This window comes from Ranitomeya imitator, chromosome 3 (assembly GCF_032444005.1).
Source record: "Ranitomeya imitator isolate aRanImi1 chromosome 3, aRanImi1.pri, whole genome shotgun sequence".
Lineage (NCBI taxonomy): Eukaryota > Metazoa > Chordata > Amphibia > Anura > Dendrobatidae > Ranitomeya > Ranitomeya imitator.
Genome location: NC_091284.1, coordinates 138,230,178 through 138,246,007, shown reverse-complemented (window position 1 = coordinate 138,246,007; position 15,830 = coordinate 138,230,178). Strand labels below are relative to the sequence as shown.

The 15,830-nt window shown below is 47.1% G+C and overlaps 1 protein-coding gene across 1 annotated transcript in view; it reads right to left on the bottom strand.

Moving 5' to 3' along the window:
• The window catches only part of MAP3K15 (mitogen-activated protein kinase kinase kinase 15), a 246,053-nt gene extending 231,199 nt beyond the window's left edge, over positions 1–14,854 (bottom strand). Inside the window, exon 1 of the mRNA XM_069761515.1 lies at positions 14,231–14,854. Within this exon, the coding sequence (XP_069617616.1) occupies positions 14,231–14,573 (343 nt within the window). The 5' untranslated portion in view covers positions 14,574–14,854. The remainder of the gene's footprint in view (positions 1–14,230) is intronic.
• Between the last annotated feature and the right edge of the window lie 976 nt (positions 14,855–15,830).

Genomic DNA, 15,830 nt, shown 5'->3' with positions numbered 1-15,830 from the left:
GCCCCAGTACACACCACACATGGGCTGGTGTTCGTGGCCCACCGGCTGATGAAGAGAAATACAATTTTCCAGTATACTTTCTTAGAATTTGTTCACGATTGCAGACACCAGTGGTATGTGTGACGGACCCCTGTGCACAGCTCATACACTGGGGGTATATTCACACGGATTAGTCCAGCAGAATTGCGCGCAAGAGCAAATTGTATCATTTTGCCCATTTTATGAGGATTTTGTGGTAACTGTGGGAATAACCCACAACATCCTATTACAGAAGTCTCTACCCCACAGATTTCCCACGCCGTGTGTGAACCCTGCATGACTGTGTCCATCACATGGCTACAGACAGAAGTGGTAAGGAACCAACGCTCCTACTTATTACATCAAGAAGAGATACCAACGCCACAAAGGAACAGGAAAAACAATATTGCAGAACTTCATTACACAAAGAAAAACATTCATCATTTTACCCTTGTACTAAGCACTCAGGCATCACATCAGCACTAATGTACCGTCCTGTGTACTCCCCGGCACATCACTCCTGGGTACAATCCTGTGCATCCCCTGACGTCACACGTCACTCCTGGGTTCAGTCATGTGCACCCCCCGACACTTCACTCCTGGGTACAGTCCTGTGCACCCCCCGACACATCACTCCTGGGCATAGTCCTGTGCACCCCCCGGCATATCACTCCTGAGCACAGTCCTGTGCACCCCCCGACAGGTCACTCCTGGCAGGGCCGGCGTCAGCACCCGGCGTACCCGGGCAAGTGCCGGGGCCCTGGCGAGACAGGGGGACCCATTCAGGGCCGGTGTTAGGGGCAGGCAGCTGCCAGTGCCTAGGGCCAGGGCCGGATTTAGGAGGTGGGTGGCCCGGGACCCATTTTGGAGGGAGGCCTATTTTTCAAGGTGCTGCAATATGTAATGCAAAAACACAAAATGAAACAAACGCAAGTTTATTTACAAAAATCATTTACAAAGAGTAATTCAAGTAAAATCATTCAATTTTTACAACCCGGGCACATTCCTTGATTTTTGTGCTGCAAAATCACTAATGATGTCACTAAAGTCCAATTCACGCAGTATATCTGACCTTGTCAACCCTTGAAATCCTGAAAGGGCGTTAAAGATTAAAATATGTACGTATGTATGTATTTATGTATGTATATTGTAAAAATTTGGGCTGTCTATATCAAAGACTGCTGCTGGGCTCTATATGTCAGAGGCTTCTGCTGGGCTCTATATGTCAGAGGCTTCTGCTGGGCTGTATATACGGTAAATGAGAGGCTTCTGCTGGGCTGAATATATATATGAGAGGCTTCGGCTGGGCTGTATATATATGAGGGGCTTCTGCTGGGCTGTATATATATATATATATGAGGGGCTTCTGCTGGGCTGTATATATATATGAGGTGCTTCTGCTGGGCTGTATATATCAGAGGCTGTTGCTGTGCTGGCTGTATATGTATTAGAGGCTTCTGCTGGGCTGTATATATATGAGAGGCTTCTGCTGGGCTGTATATATATGAGGGGCTTCTGCTGGGCTGTATATATATATATAAGGGGCTTCTGTTGGGCTCTATATGTCAGAGGCTTCTGCTGGGCTCTATATGTCAGAGGCTTCTGCTGGGCTGTATATACGGTAAATGAGAGGCTTCTGCTGGGCTGAATATATATATGAGAGGCTTCGGCTGGGCTGTATATATATGAGGGGCTTCTGCTGGGCTGTATATATATATATATATGAGGTGCTTCTGCTGGGCTGTATATATATATATGAGGTGCTTCTGCTGGGCTGTATATATCAGAGGCTGTTGCTGTGCTGGCTGTATATGTATTAGAGGCTTCTGCTGGGCTGTATATATATGAGAGGCTTCTGCTGGGCTGTATATATATGAGGGGCTTCTGCTGGGCTGTATATATATATATATATAAGGGGCTTCTGTTGGGCTCTATATGTCAGAGGCTTCTGCTGGGCTCTATATGTATGAGAGGCTTCTGCTGGGCAGTATATATATATGAGAGGCTTCTGCTGGGCTGTATATATATATGAGGGGCTTCTGCCGGGCTGTATATATATGAGAGGCTTCTGCTGGGCTATATATATATATATATATATATATATATATATATGAGGGGCTTCTGCTGGGCTGTATATGTATGAGAGGCTTCTGCTGGGCAGCATATGTATGAGAGGCTTCTGCTGGGCAGCATATGTATGAGAGGCTTCTGCTGGGCTGTATATGTATGAGAGGCTTCTGCTGGGCTGTATATGTATGAGGGGCTTCTGCTGGGCTGTATATGTATGAGGGGCTTCTACTGGGCAGTACATATATGAGGGGCTTCTGCTGGGCTGTATACGTATGAGAGGCTTCTGCTGTGCTGTATATGTATGAGAAGCTTCTGCTGGGCTGTATATACATGAGGGGCTTCTGCTGGGCTCTATATGTCAGAGGCTTCTGCTGGGCTGTATATGTATGAAAGGCTTCTGCTGGGCTGTATATGTATGAAAGGCTTCTGCTGGGCTGTATATATATGAGGGGCTTCTGCTGGGCTCTATATGTCAGAGGCTTCTGCTGGGCTGTATATGTATGAGAAGCTTCTGCTGGGCTGAATATGTATGAGAGGCTTCTGCTGGGCTGAATATGTATGAGAGGCTTCTGCTGGGCTGTATATATATGAGAGGCTTCTGCTGAGATATAGATACACACACACACACACACACACACACACACAGTCATGGCCAAAAGTATTGACACCCCTGCAATTCTGTCAGATAATACTCATTTTCTTCCTGAAAATTATTGCAAACCCAAATTATTTGGTATTATTATCTTCATTTAATTTGTCTTAAATGAAAAAACACAAAAGAGAATGAAGCAAAAAGCAAAACATTGATCACTTCACACAAAACTCCAAAAATGGGCCAGACAAAAGTATTGGCACCCTCAGCCTAATACTTGGTTGCACAACCTTTAGCCAAAATAACTGTGACCAACCGCTTCCGGTAACCATCAATGAGTTTCTTACAATGCTTTGCTGGAATTTTAGACCATTCTTCTTTGGCAAACTGCTCCAGGTCCCTGATATTTGAAGGGTGCCTTCTCCAAACTGCCATTTTTAGTTCTCTCCACAGGTGTTCTATGGGATTCAGGTCTGGACTCATTGCTGGCCACCTTAGAAGTCTCCAGTGCTTTCTCTCAAACCATTTTCTAGTGCTTTTTGAAGTGTGTTTTGGGTCATTGTCCTGCTGGAAGACCCATGACCTCTGAGGGAGACACAGCTTTCTCACACTGGGCCCTACATTATGCTGCAAAATTTGTTGGTAGTCTTCAGACTTCATAATGCCATGCACACGGTCAAGCAGTCCAGTTCCAGAGGCAGCAAAGCAACCCCAAAACATCAGGGAACATCCGCCATGTTTGACTGTAGGGACCGTGTTCTTTTCTTTGAATGCCTCTTTTTTTCTCCTGTAAACTCTATGTTGATGCCTTTGCCCCAAAAGCTCTACTTTTGTCTCATCTGACCAGAGAACATTCTTCCAAAACATTTTAGGCTTTTTCAGGTAAGTTTTGGCAAACTCCAGCCTGGCTTTTTTATGTCTCTGGGTAAGAAGTGGGGTCTTCCTGGGTCTCCTACCACACAGTCCCTTTTCATTCAGACGCCGGGTTGACACTGTTGTACCCTCAGACTGCAGGGCAGCTTGAACTTGTTTGGATGTTAGTTGAGGTTCTTTATCCAACATCCGCACAATCTTGCGTTGAAATTTCTTGTCAATTTTTCTTTTCCGTCCACATCTAGGGAGGTTGGCCACAGTGCCATGGGCTTTAACGTTCTTGATGACACTGCGCACGGTAGACACAGGAACATTCAGGTCTTTGGAGATGGACTTGTAGCATTGAGATTGCTCATGCTTCCTCACAATTTGGTTTCTCAAGTCCTCAGACAGTTCTTTGGTCTTCTTTCTTTTCTCCATGCTCAATGTGGTACACGCAAGAACACAGGACAGTGGTTGAGTCAACTTTAATCCATGTCAAATGGCTGCAAGTGTAATTTAGTTATTGCCAACACCACCTGTTAGGTGCCACAGGTAAGTTACAGGTGCTGTTAATTACACAAATTAGAGAAGCATCACATGAATTTTCGAGCGGTGCCAATACTTTTGTCCATCCCCTTTATGTTTGGTGTGGAATTATATCCAACTTGGCTTTAGGACAATTCTTTTTGTGTTTTTTCATTTAAGACAAATTAAATGAAGATAATAATACCAAATAATTTGTGTCTGCAATCATTTTCAGGAAGAAAATGAATATTATCTTATAGAATTGCAGGGGTGTCAAGTGTGTGTGTGTGTGTGTGTGTGTGTGTGTGTGTGTGTGTGTGTGTGTGTGTGTGTGTGTGTGTGTGTGTGTGTGTGTGTGTGTGTGTGTGTGTAAACACACGCAAAACAGCCACGACCAATCAGCAACGGGCACAGTCCGGAAGAAAATGGCTGCTCTATACTCCCCGCAGTCAGTGTCCCCGGCGCTCCGCTCCCCGCAGTCAGTGTCCCCGGCGCTCCGCTCCCCGCAGTCAGTGTCCCCGGCGCCCGCTCCATACTCCCCTCCGGTCACCGCTAACAGGGTTAATGCCGGCGGTAACGCATTCCGTTACCGCCGCTATTAACCCTGTGTGTCCCCAACCTTTTACTATTGATGCTGCCTATGCGGCATCAATAGTAAAAGAAAGTAATGTTAAAAATAGTACAGAAACAAAAAACCTGCTATACTCACCCTCCGTTGTCCGCTGAGCCGCTCGCGCCTGCCGCCATCTTCCTTTCCCAGCGCTGCTCTGCGAAATTACCCATAAGACCTAGCGGTCTCGCGAGACCGCTAAGTCATATGAGTAATTTCGCAAAGCATCCTGGGAACGCAAGATGGCGGCAGCCGCGCGCCCATCTGCACAGCGCCGTTGGATCCCTGGAAGCGGAGAGACGGGACGCTGAGGAGCAGCGACCAGAATGATGAGTATGTTCAACTACAAGGGGCCCTCGGATCGTTAGGTGAGTATGTTTATTTTTTTAACCTGTGACATACGTGGCTCGGTAATATAGTACGTCACTGGGCAATATCCTACGTGGCTCTGTGCTGTATACTACAAGGCTGGGCAATATACTATGTGGCTGTGCAATATACTACAAGGCTGGGCAATATACTACGTGACTGGGCAATATACTACGTGACTGGGCAATATACTACGTGACTGGGCAATACACTACGTGACTGGGCAATACACTACGTGACTGGGCAATACACTACGTGGCTGGACAATACACTACGTGGCTGGGCACGTGACGCTCCCTCTCCCATCATTCCCCACTCTGCCTCACACTGCTGCTGCGGGTGCGCGATGACGTCATCTCGTAATCGCTGTGTGTCAGGCAGTGCAGCGGCAGCTGCCGAGACCGGAGCAGGGAGGGAGCAAAGATGATCGGGGGATCATTGGTTAGTGGGATCACATGTACAGAGACACAACAAACAAAATGGCTAACCGCACTTCACAAGCTGGAGCGCCCGTCCAGGTCCAGGGAACCAACTAGGACCATCGAAAGTTCAAAGTAAAAGAAGTGACAGCGCTCCATCCGGGTGTAATCCAAATCAGCAACTTTATTCAAGCATGTCTATCAGTACAAGGGGTCGGCTTTAAATAGTATATGTGCCACACAGGGCACCAATCACTAGTAAGACGCCCCCCACCACATAATTAGCAGTATATAAAAATAGAAACACACATCAGACATATACCCAATAAAAATCTCCCCGTCCCGGTACTTAACATGTGTCCATAATGTAAATATCCCCCATATATAGATATAAAAACAACACAATTCATCAGGATTCCGGCTGTCAAAAACAGGAGGCGTAGTCATCCTAGACCTGTCTTCCAATCACCACGCCACCACATGGAGCTGTAAATAGCATGTTGCCAATCATTCCTGAGCGCTCATCGAGCCTACCGGTGCAATCGGAAGGGTCCCACGTCCGGAAGTAACTTCATGACCAATAAGGGAACCTGTAACAGAATCATTGTATCTCCGCATCATAGCTCAAACGGCTCCAGCCAACCAATCACCTCAAGCAGAGAACGCAGGCGCATCACCGCTCGGATCCGCCCCCTCACGGGAACCAATCACGAGCCGAGAGCGCCACACGCCCATCGCCCGAAGTGTTCGGCGGCCGGACCAGAGTGTTACCATAGTAACCGCAACGCTACCACACCATAGCTTGTGCGTCCAGCAGCCGGCTAAGCCAGGCGATGCAGCGACGGGAGATGCACGCACAGGTCTCAGCCCAGATCAGAACCCCACATGTAATCGGGGAACCAATCAAAGGACCAGATTGCGGCACCCTCACCTCAGGCACCACACAGGATAAGCAATCACGTTGCCAAGACGACCATAGTGTAGGCGTCATACGTGCAGTTACGGGATCAAATATATAATCTCAATAACCTCCATTATTTATTGAACTATAAATCTCAGGCGGGGGCATACCCTATAGGGGAGAGATACAATTGAACAACAGTAAATTTCATCCACCATATTATCATAATAAGAACCCCAACTACAATAGAAAAATCATAATGAAAAATCAAAATTATAACAATTAACTAGTACACTATCACCAATATGCAACAGTCGAGGGGCACAGGGGAAAGAGCCCAATCTGATCTAAACGTATCATAGTCCACAATTCTCCCATCATGTTGACCATCGACTGTGGCGAAATGTACCTAAACAAAAAAGAAAAACATAAGGGGGTATATCACACATAGCACAAAATATGATAGACCTGGGCAATGGAGACATTAAAAACAAACACCGACGACAATGAGTCCATAATCTTACCGAGCACAACCATGTAAATTAAACTCAATATTAAGGCCCTTAGGTTGTAATGACCCCAACGCATAAATCCAACGGAGTTCCTTAGTCTTGAGAATCTGTAATCTGTTGCCTCCCCTCCTAAGTACTGGTACACTATCGATCACCCTAAACCTAAGTTGATTCACTGAGTGTTTATTTTCAACAAAGTGTTTAGGCACTGGCAAATCCGTGAGCCCTGTTCTCACTGTACTCGTATGTTTATTAATGCGTGCCCAGATGACAACTCAGGACTGGGGTCCTCTCAAGACCAAGATGGAGGAGAACCTGATAAGGTTCAGGAATGAGATAGAGATCACAAAAAGGACTAAGTGGTTCCGAGATGCGGACGACTATAAGGTGGGCCGTATCTTCTCTTGGCAGATGGGACCTGGCCAGTACTCCAATGTTGGCAGTAGGAGAGTTAATGGAACCAGAAGGCGTAGAAGACCACAAGGAAGAAAACAGTCTAACTTTGGTTTCACTACTGCTGATTCGGAGTCGACAGATGACTCCAATGCTGGAGGAACCAGGCAGACACAACAGCGACAACATTTTTTAGGCCAAGAGAAAGTGGACAAAACCACTCCCGGAGACGGGGTCGGAGAGGGGGCCGGAAACATAAGAAGCGGTGGGACATCCCGGGAGCAACGACCTGGACGGAATGCTACAATGAGAACAAGGAACAGGAAGGACAACTAAATGACAGTAAGGAGTTGGTTGTGAATATCTCATCGATTACTTTGTCTGATATGGAGATTAAGGTACTGTCCAAGGGACTATCATTTTTCCCCACACATAATCCTGACTGGTTTTCGTTGGAGCTAGATTTACAAGCTTTTTTCAGAAGACTAAGATTGTCTACCTTTTTTTCTGAAAAAATTGAGAATACTGTAATCCCTAATACCAATACAGATGGCATTAAGAATGGCTTTACTCTGAAAGGGGTAGGCCTATACTGTAAAAGCAATTTTCAACCACCTAATAGGAATCATTTTGTGGAATCTTATGTGGAATTGGTTTGTAGGGATGTTGAGAAATTGAGGAAAGACTTTAAATCTACTATGGTTGATAACCTGACAGTGATCGAAAGGAATACGTTGAAGACCTTGGCTGATAACACCTTAATAATGATCAAACCAGCTGATAAAGGTGGGGCGGTGGTGGTTATGGACAGTACCAAATACAGGGCAGAAGTATTGAGACAATTGGACGATGGGGCTGTCTATGAGAGATTATCTTGTAATCCCACTTCCCGTTTCCAGAGGGAATTACAGCTTGTGGTCAGTGACTCCCTTGCCATGGGACTCATTGACCATAAGCTGGCTGATTTTCTGATGATTGAGACTCCGGTGACCCCGGTATTATATATATTACCAAAAATACATAAAGATCTGTATAATCCCCCGGGGAGACCTATCGTGTCGGGGAGGGGCTCTCTCTTTAACAATGTTGCGATCTTTTTGGACCGGGTATTGAGGTCATATGCTACATCAGCTAAGTCCTACATCCAGGATACGGGGGACTTCCTGAATAAGATTGAAAATATTACGGTGTCTGAGTCCACCATCTTAGCGTCATTTGATGTGGTATCTTTATATACCTCCATTGAACATGACAAAGGTCTTGAAGCAGTTTCATGTATGCTATCGGGCTCTGACGTGGCCCCAGCATGTGCACGACTCATCCTCACATTGCTTGAATTCATCCTCAGGCGGAATTTTTTTCTGTTTGGGGATGAGTTTTTCTTGCAATTGAGAGGTACCGCTATGGGGTCCAATGTGGCCCCTACGTATGCCAACATCTACATGGCGGTACTTGAGGATGGGTTCGTGTACCAGTCCAGTCTCTGGCGCCACGTCAGAGCCTGGTGGCGATATATTGATGATATTTTTGTGATATGGGAGGGGACTTCTTTGGAGTTGGAAGCCTTCCATGTGTCTTTGAATCAAATATACCCTGAACTACAATTTACTTTGACACAGTCTACCACACAGATACAATTTTTAGACACTTTGGTATATAGGTGTGGTAACAAACTAGAGACTGATATTTTCATTAAGGATACTGATAGGAATGGACTATTGGCCTTCGATAGTAATCACCCGAGAAAAATGGTTGGTTCCCTGCCATGGAGCCAGCTTCTGAGAGTGAGGCGCATTGTGTCGGATGAGAAACGGGTTGATAGAAGGCTCAGTGAAATGTGTAATAAGTTCATTTCTAGGGGGTATCCAGCAAGGGAAGTAACGAGGTATAAGAAGAAGGCTAGTAGTTGTTCTAGGTCGAGTATTCGGAACAAGACTCGTGCCGAGTCAACTAATGACAGGATTCCTTTTGTATCCACTTACAATCCAGCCAGTAATCGTGTTGGGAATATATTGAGACGACATTGGTCCTTGTTACAACGTGGTCTGCCTTCTGTTTCTAGTTTTGAGTCATTCCCCATGATGTCATTCAGAAGGGGACGTAATTTTAGAGACAATAGTAGAGTATAGCGTGGCACAGCTGTGTCGGTGCTCAAGTGAGGTTTCCCACACCAGTAGATATAGTAAGTAAATAACTTGGCACTCAACTTGGTGAATTGTGGTAATCAAAAAACAGAAAATTTTATTACTTTAGAATAGCAGTCCAGTAGATTAGACGTTTCGGTCGAACATTGAGACCTTCTTCAGTAAAACCGACTGCTAGGATGAATGTGTATAAACGGCACTTTTATGTGTATAACTGAATGGTCCTTAATTAGATCCAATAGGACCTGGATAATGACGGTAAATCGCCGAATAGAAGAATATCTGTACCTGTCCACAGGAGATTTATGTGGTGGAAAACTAAGAATATCAGTACAAGGATACCGTACTGATAGGAGCCAATGTGTCCAGGTAATCCCAAAAGTAGGTGGGTCTCAATGGAGACAAATATAAGAAAATGGGAGCGAGAATATTTTCAGAAATATCTATGGTAGAAGGTATACAGGAGCAATCCATATATGGGTGCAGATATCAAGCAGCTCCAAGAAGGCGTAGGCTGAAGGGGTACATCAACGCGGTGTCCACCGCTGGTTGAATCTGGTTGAAAATATTCTCGCTCCCATTTTCTTATATTTGTCTCCATTGAGACCCACCTACTTTTGGGATTACCTGGACACATTGGCTCCTATCAGTACGGTATCCTTGTACTGATATTCTTAGTTTTCCACCACATAAATCTCCTGTGGACAGGTACAGATATTCTTCTATTCGGCGATTTACCGTCATTATCCAGGTCCTATTGGATCTAATTAAGGACCATTCAGTTATACACATAAAAGTGCCGTTTATACACATTCATCCTAGCAGTCGGTTTTACTGAAGAAGGTCTCAATGTTCGACCGAAACGTCTAATCTACTGGACTGCTATTCTAAAGTAATAAAATTTTCTGTAATTTTAGAGACAGACTTGTGAAGTCAGATATTGGGACCTCGAAAAAATCTATTCAAAGTACCCTAAGTACAGTTAAAAATGGCAATTTTCCTTGTTTGGGCTGTTCTTGCTGTAATAATATGTTGAAGGGGGAGTTTTTTCATCACCCGCACACGGGAAAAAAAATTTTTCTCAAGGAGAGATATACGTGTGCTTCAAGCTACGTTATATACATGATTGTGTGCCCTTGTGGACTCACCTATGTTGGTGAAACAATCATGGAGGTAAGGGCACGCATTAATAAACATAAGAGTACAGTGAGAACAGGGCTCACGGATTTGCCAGTGCCTAAACACTTTGTTGAAAATAAACACTCAGTGAATCAACTTAGGTTTAGGGTGATCGATAGTGTACCAGTACTTAGGAGGGGAGGCAACAGATTACAGATTCTCAAGACTAAGGAACTCCGTTGGATTTATGCGTTGGGGTCATTACAACCTAAGGGCCTTAATATTGAGTTTAATTTACATGGTTGTGCTCGGTAAGATTATGGACTCATTGTCGTCGGTGTTTGTTTTTAATGTCTCCATTGCCCAGGTCTATCATATTTTGTGCTATGTGTGATATACCCCCTTATGTTTTTCTTTTTTGTTTAGGTACATTTCGCCACAGTCGATGGTCAACATGATGGGAGAATTGTGGACTATGATACGTTTAGATCAGATTGGGCTCTTTCCCCTGTGCCCCTCGACTGTTGCATATTGGTGATAGTGTACTAGTTAATTGTTATAATTTTGATTTTTCATTATGATTTTTCTATTGTAGTTGGGGTTCTTATTATGATAATATGGTGGATGAAATTTACTGTTGTTCAATTGTATCTCTCCCCTATAGGGTATGCCCCCGCCTGAGATTTATAGTTCAATAAATAATGGAGGTTATTGAGATTATATATTTGATCCCGTAACTGCACGTATGACGCCTACACTATGGTCGTCCTGGCAACGTGATTGCTTATCCTGTGTGGTGCCTGAGGTGAGGGTGCCGCAATCTGGTCCTTTGATTGGTTCCCCGATTACATGTGGGGTTCTGATCTGGGCTGAGACCTGTGCGTGCATCTCCCGTCGCTGCATCGCCTGGCTTAGCCGGCTGCTGGACGCACAAGCTATGGTGTGGTAGCGTTGCGGTTACTATGGTAACACTCTGGTCCGGCCGCCGAACACTTCGGGCGATGGGCGTGTGGCACTCTCGGCTCGTGATTGGTTCCCGTGAGGGGGCGGATCCGAGCGGTGATGCGCCTGCGTTCTCTGCTTGAGGTGATTGGTTGGCTGGAGCCGTTTGAGCTATGATGCGGAGATACAATGATTCTGTTACAGGTTCCCTTATTGGTCATGAAGTTACTTCCGGACGTGGGACCCTTCCGATTGCACCGGTAGGCTCGATGAGAGCTCAGGAATGATTGGCAACATGCTATTTACAGCTCCATGTGGTGGCGTGGTGATTGGAAGACAGGTCTAGGATGACTACGCCTCCTGTTTTTGACAGCCGGAATCCTGATGAATTGTGTTGTTTTTATATCTATATATGGGGGATATTTACATTATGGACACATGTTAAGTACCGGGACGGGGAGATTTTTATTGGGTATATGTCTGATGTGTGTTTCTATTTTTATATACTGCTAATTATGTGGTGGGGGGCGTCTTACTAGTGATTGGTGCCCTGTGTGGCACATATACTATTTAAAGCCGACCCCTTGTACTGATAGACATGCTTGATAAAGACCCACAGGGTCGAAACGTTGCTGTCTGCTGTTTTTATGGCTTGAATAAAGTTGCTGATTTGGATTACACCCGGATGGAGCGCTGTCACGTCTTTTACTTTGAACTTTCGATGGTCCTAGTTGGTTCCCTGGACCTGGACGGGCGCTCCAGCTTGTGAAGTGCGGTTAGCCATTTTGTTTGTTGTGTCTCTGTACATGTGATCCCAGTAACCAATGATCCCCCGATCATCTGTGCTTACATCTAGCATGTGTCATGTCTTATACAATCAGATCGTCCCAATACTGCATGAGAGGATGGATCTGGGGACACACAAATGTGCTTACCTAAGGCTAGGTTCACACTGCGTTGTGTGAACCTGTTAAACAGACTACGTTACAACACGGCATAACACGGTGACACGTAGTCCGCTTTTACGCCGCCATTGCTTGCAATGGCGAACGCATCGCTAGCGCACGCCCACAATGGGCGTGCACTAGCGATGCGCCGTCATTTGAGTGACGGACCTCGAACGCTGCTTGCAGCGTTCGAAGTCCGTTCCTCGCTAGCGCAGATCGGGCATCTGCGCTAGCGGGATCGGCAAACGCGATCCCTTTTGGGACATTGCGTTAGCGCAGTCCGTTAGCCTATGCGCTAAACGGATTGCCCTAACGCAATGTGAACCTAGCCTAACATGTGGATGTGTGGGCAGACTTCCAAGGTCACCTTTCCTGTGCTGTGTCCATTACTACAGCCAGATGTGGAGAGGTAGTGGCCATCTCTGCTCATACACCGCAGGACTACTGGGGATCTGGGGTCTGGACCAGTACTGGCCATACACAGCAGGACTACTGAGAGATCTGGGGTCTGGACCAGTACTGGCCATACACAGCAGGACTACTGGGGGTCTGGTGTCTGGACCAGTACTGGCCATACACAGCAGAACTACTGGGGGTCTTGTGTCTGGACCAGTACTGGCCATACACAGCAGGACTACGGGGGGTCTGGGGTCTGGACCAATAACAGTGAGTACTGGTCCTGGACTATGGGGCCATTCTTGGGGGAGGGGGGCTGTGCTGTATACTACATGTCTGTGCTATATACTACATGGCTGTTCTATATATTACATGGCTGTGCTATATACTACGTGGGCTGTTATATACTATGTGGGCTGTGCTATATAATACATGGCTGTTCTATAAACTACGTGGGCCGTGTTATATACTATCTGGCTGTGCTATATACTATATGGGCTGTTATATGCTACGTGGGCTGTGCTATATACTCCATGGCTGTTCTACAGTATATACTACGTGGGCTGTGTTATATAATATGTGGCTGTGCTATATACTATATGGGCTGTTATATGCTACATGGCTGTGCTATATACTACGTGGGCCGTGTTATATACTACATGGCTGTTCTATAAACTATGTGGCTGTGCTATATACTATATGGGCTGCTATATGCTACGTGGGCTGTGCTATATACTACATGGCTGTGTTATATGCGACCATGAATCGTGGTATGTGTTAAAGGGGGGCCCACTGAGACTCTTTCGCCCGGGGCCCTCAAACCTAGAGCCGGCCCTGACTCCTGGGCACAATCCTGTGTACCCCCTGACACATCACTCCTGGGTATAGTCCTGTGCACCCCCGACACATCACTCCTGGGTACAGTCCTGTGTACCCCCCGACACATCACTCCTGGGTACAGTCCTGTGTACTCCCCGACATCACTCCTGGGCACAGTCCTTTGTACCCCCCGACACATCACTCCTGGGCACAGTCCTTTGTACCCCCCGACACATCACTCCTGGGCACAGTCCTTTGTACCCCCCGACACATCACTCCTGGGCACAGTCCTGTGTACCCCCTGACACATCACTCCTGGGCACAGTCCTGTGTACCCCCTGACACATCACTCCTGGGCACAGTCCTGTGTACCCCCTGACACATCACTCCTGGGCACAGTCCTGTGCACCCCCCACACATCTCTCCTGGGCACAGTCCTGTGCACCCCCCACACATCTCTCCTGGGCACAGTCCTGTGTACCCCCTGACACATCACTCCTGGGCACAGTCCTGTGTACCCCCTGACACATCTCTCCTGGGCACGGTCCTGTGTACCCCCTGGCACGTCCCATAAAGCAGTTTCTGGCTTCTGCACTCACCTGCATCATAGAAGGTGTCCAGCACCGCGGTCTCCCCGAAGTCCAGCTCGCCGAAGTTGATGCTGGTGAGTTGCGCCCCCTCACCGTCACAGGCGCGGCGCAGGCAGTGCAGGGCGCCAGATTCCGGGCTGCCTCCCATGGCTGACTTCATGCTGTCAATCAGCACATAGACGACCCGCAGCGACCTCTGCTTACCCAGCCACTGGGCACCTTCACCTGAACACGGCGGCTCCGGAGGGGCACAGGCTGAGGGGGGCACACACTGGGGGTTACCCTGGGACTCTCCTGACGCCCCCTGCTCTCCGGGAGTGGGCACCGGAGGAAACAGCCCGCTGCTCTCCATGCTGCTACCGGCCGCTGCCTCCGTCCCTCCCCACACGGAGATGTGCTAGGAAAAGTAGTGTGGCGGAGTCAGTGCGCAGTGTATCCCCGCATACTGTGCCCGGCACCGGCCATGCCTGTGTCACATACCGCCTGGGAGAGCAGAGCACCGGAGGACTCGGCGCCGGCTGTGCCCGGGGCGGTGCGGAGGAGCCGGCTGTGCCCGGCACTGAGATGGACGGTGCCAGTCCCGGGAGCTCTGCTCTGCGGGATGTTATCAGTGTCCGGACTCACATCTCGACCTCAGGGCGGGTCCTCCTCTCCTTCTCCTCCTCCATGTCATGAAGGACACCTCCTTCTCAGACGGAGCCCCTTGGTGACAGTCAGGGGCCCGCAGAGCTGGGTGGGCGCAGTCTATGGACACTTGTACCGTGGTCCTGCATCTTGCATACTCAGCTCTGCCATGACACTTTACAAGGGCTATCTCACAAGAACTTTTATCTAGTCCCAGCACTGTCCTGAGGCTATGTGCACACGTTGTAGAAAGTGTGGCGGATTTTTCCGCACTGATTTTGTTAACGTGCACACGATGCGGATTTTGCTGCGGATCCGCAGCAGTTTCCCATGAGTTTACAGTTAAACTTATGGGAAATCAAAAACGCTGTGCACATGCTGCGTAAAAAAAGGCGCGGAAACGCAGTGGTTTAGGCTATGTGCACACGTTCAGGATTTCTCGCAGAAAATTCCTGGGAAAAACCAGACATTTTCTGCAAGAAATCCGCATGCGTTTTTGCGCAGTTTTCACACGTTTTTGCCACGGCTTTTTCCGGACACTTCCCAATGCATTTTGTAGTGGGAAATACGCAAAAAACTCCCGCAAAATTAATGAACATGCTGCGGTTTTTACCAAGATGAGTTTTTTTCGCAGAAAAAAACGCATCATGTGCACAAAACACGCGGAATTCATTGTAAATGATGGGATGCTTATTGTATGCGGTTTTATAGCGTTTTTATCGGGAAAAACCGCGAAAAAAATGCAACGTGTGCACACAGCCTTACATTCCGCAGCATGTCACTTCTTTGTGCGGAATCCGCAGCGGTTTTACATCTGCTCCAATAGAAAACTTCAGGTGTAAACCCGCAGCGGAAACCGCAAAAGAAAACACGATAAATCCGCAGTAAAAACCGCAGCGTTTTGCACTGCGGATTTATAAAAGCCGCTGCGGAAAAATCTGCAGCACTCAGAGATACGTGGGCACATAGCCTTAATCCGCAGGTA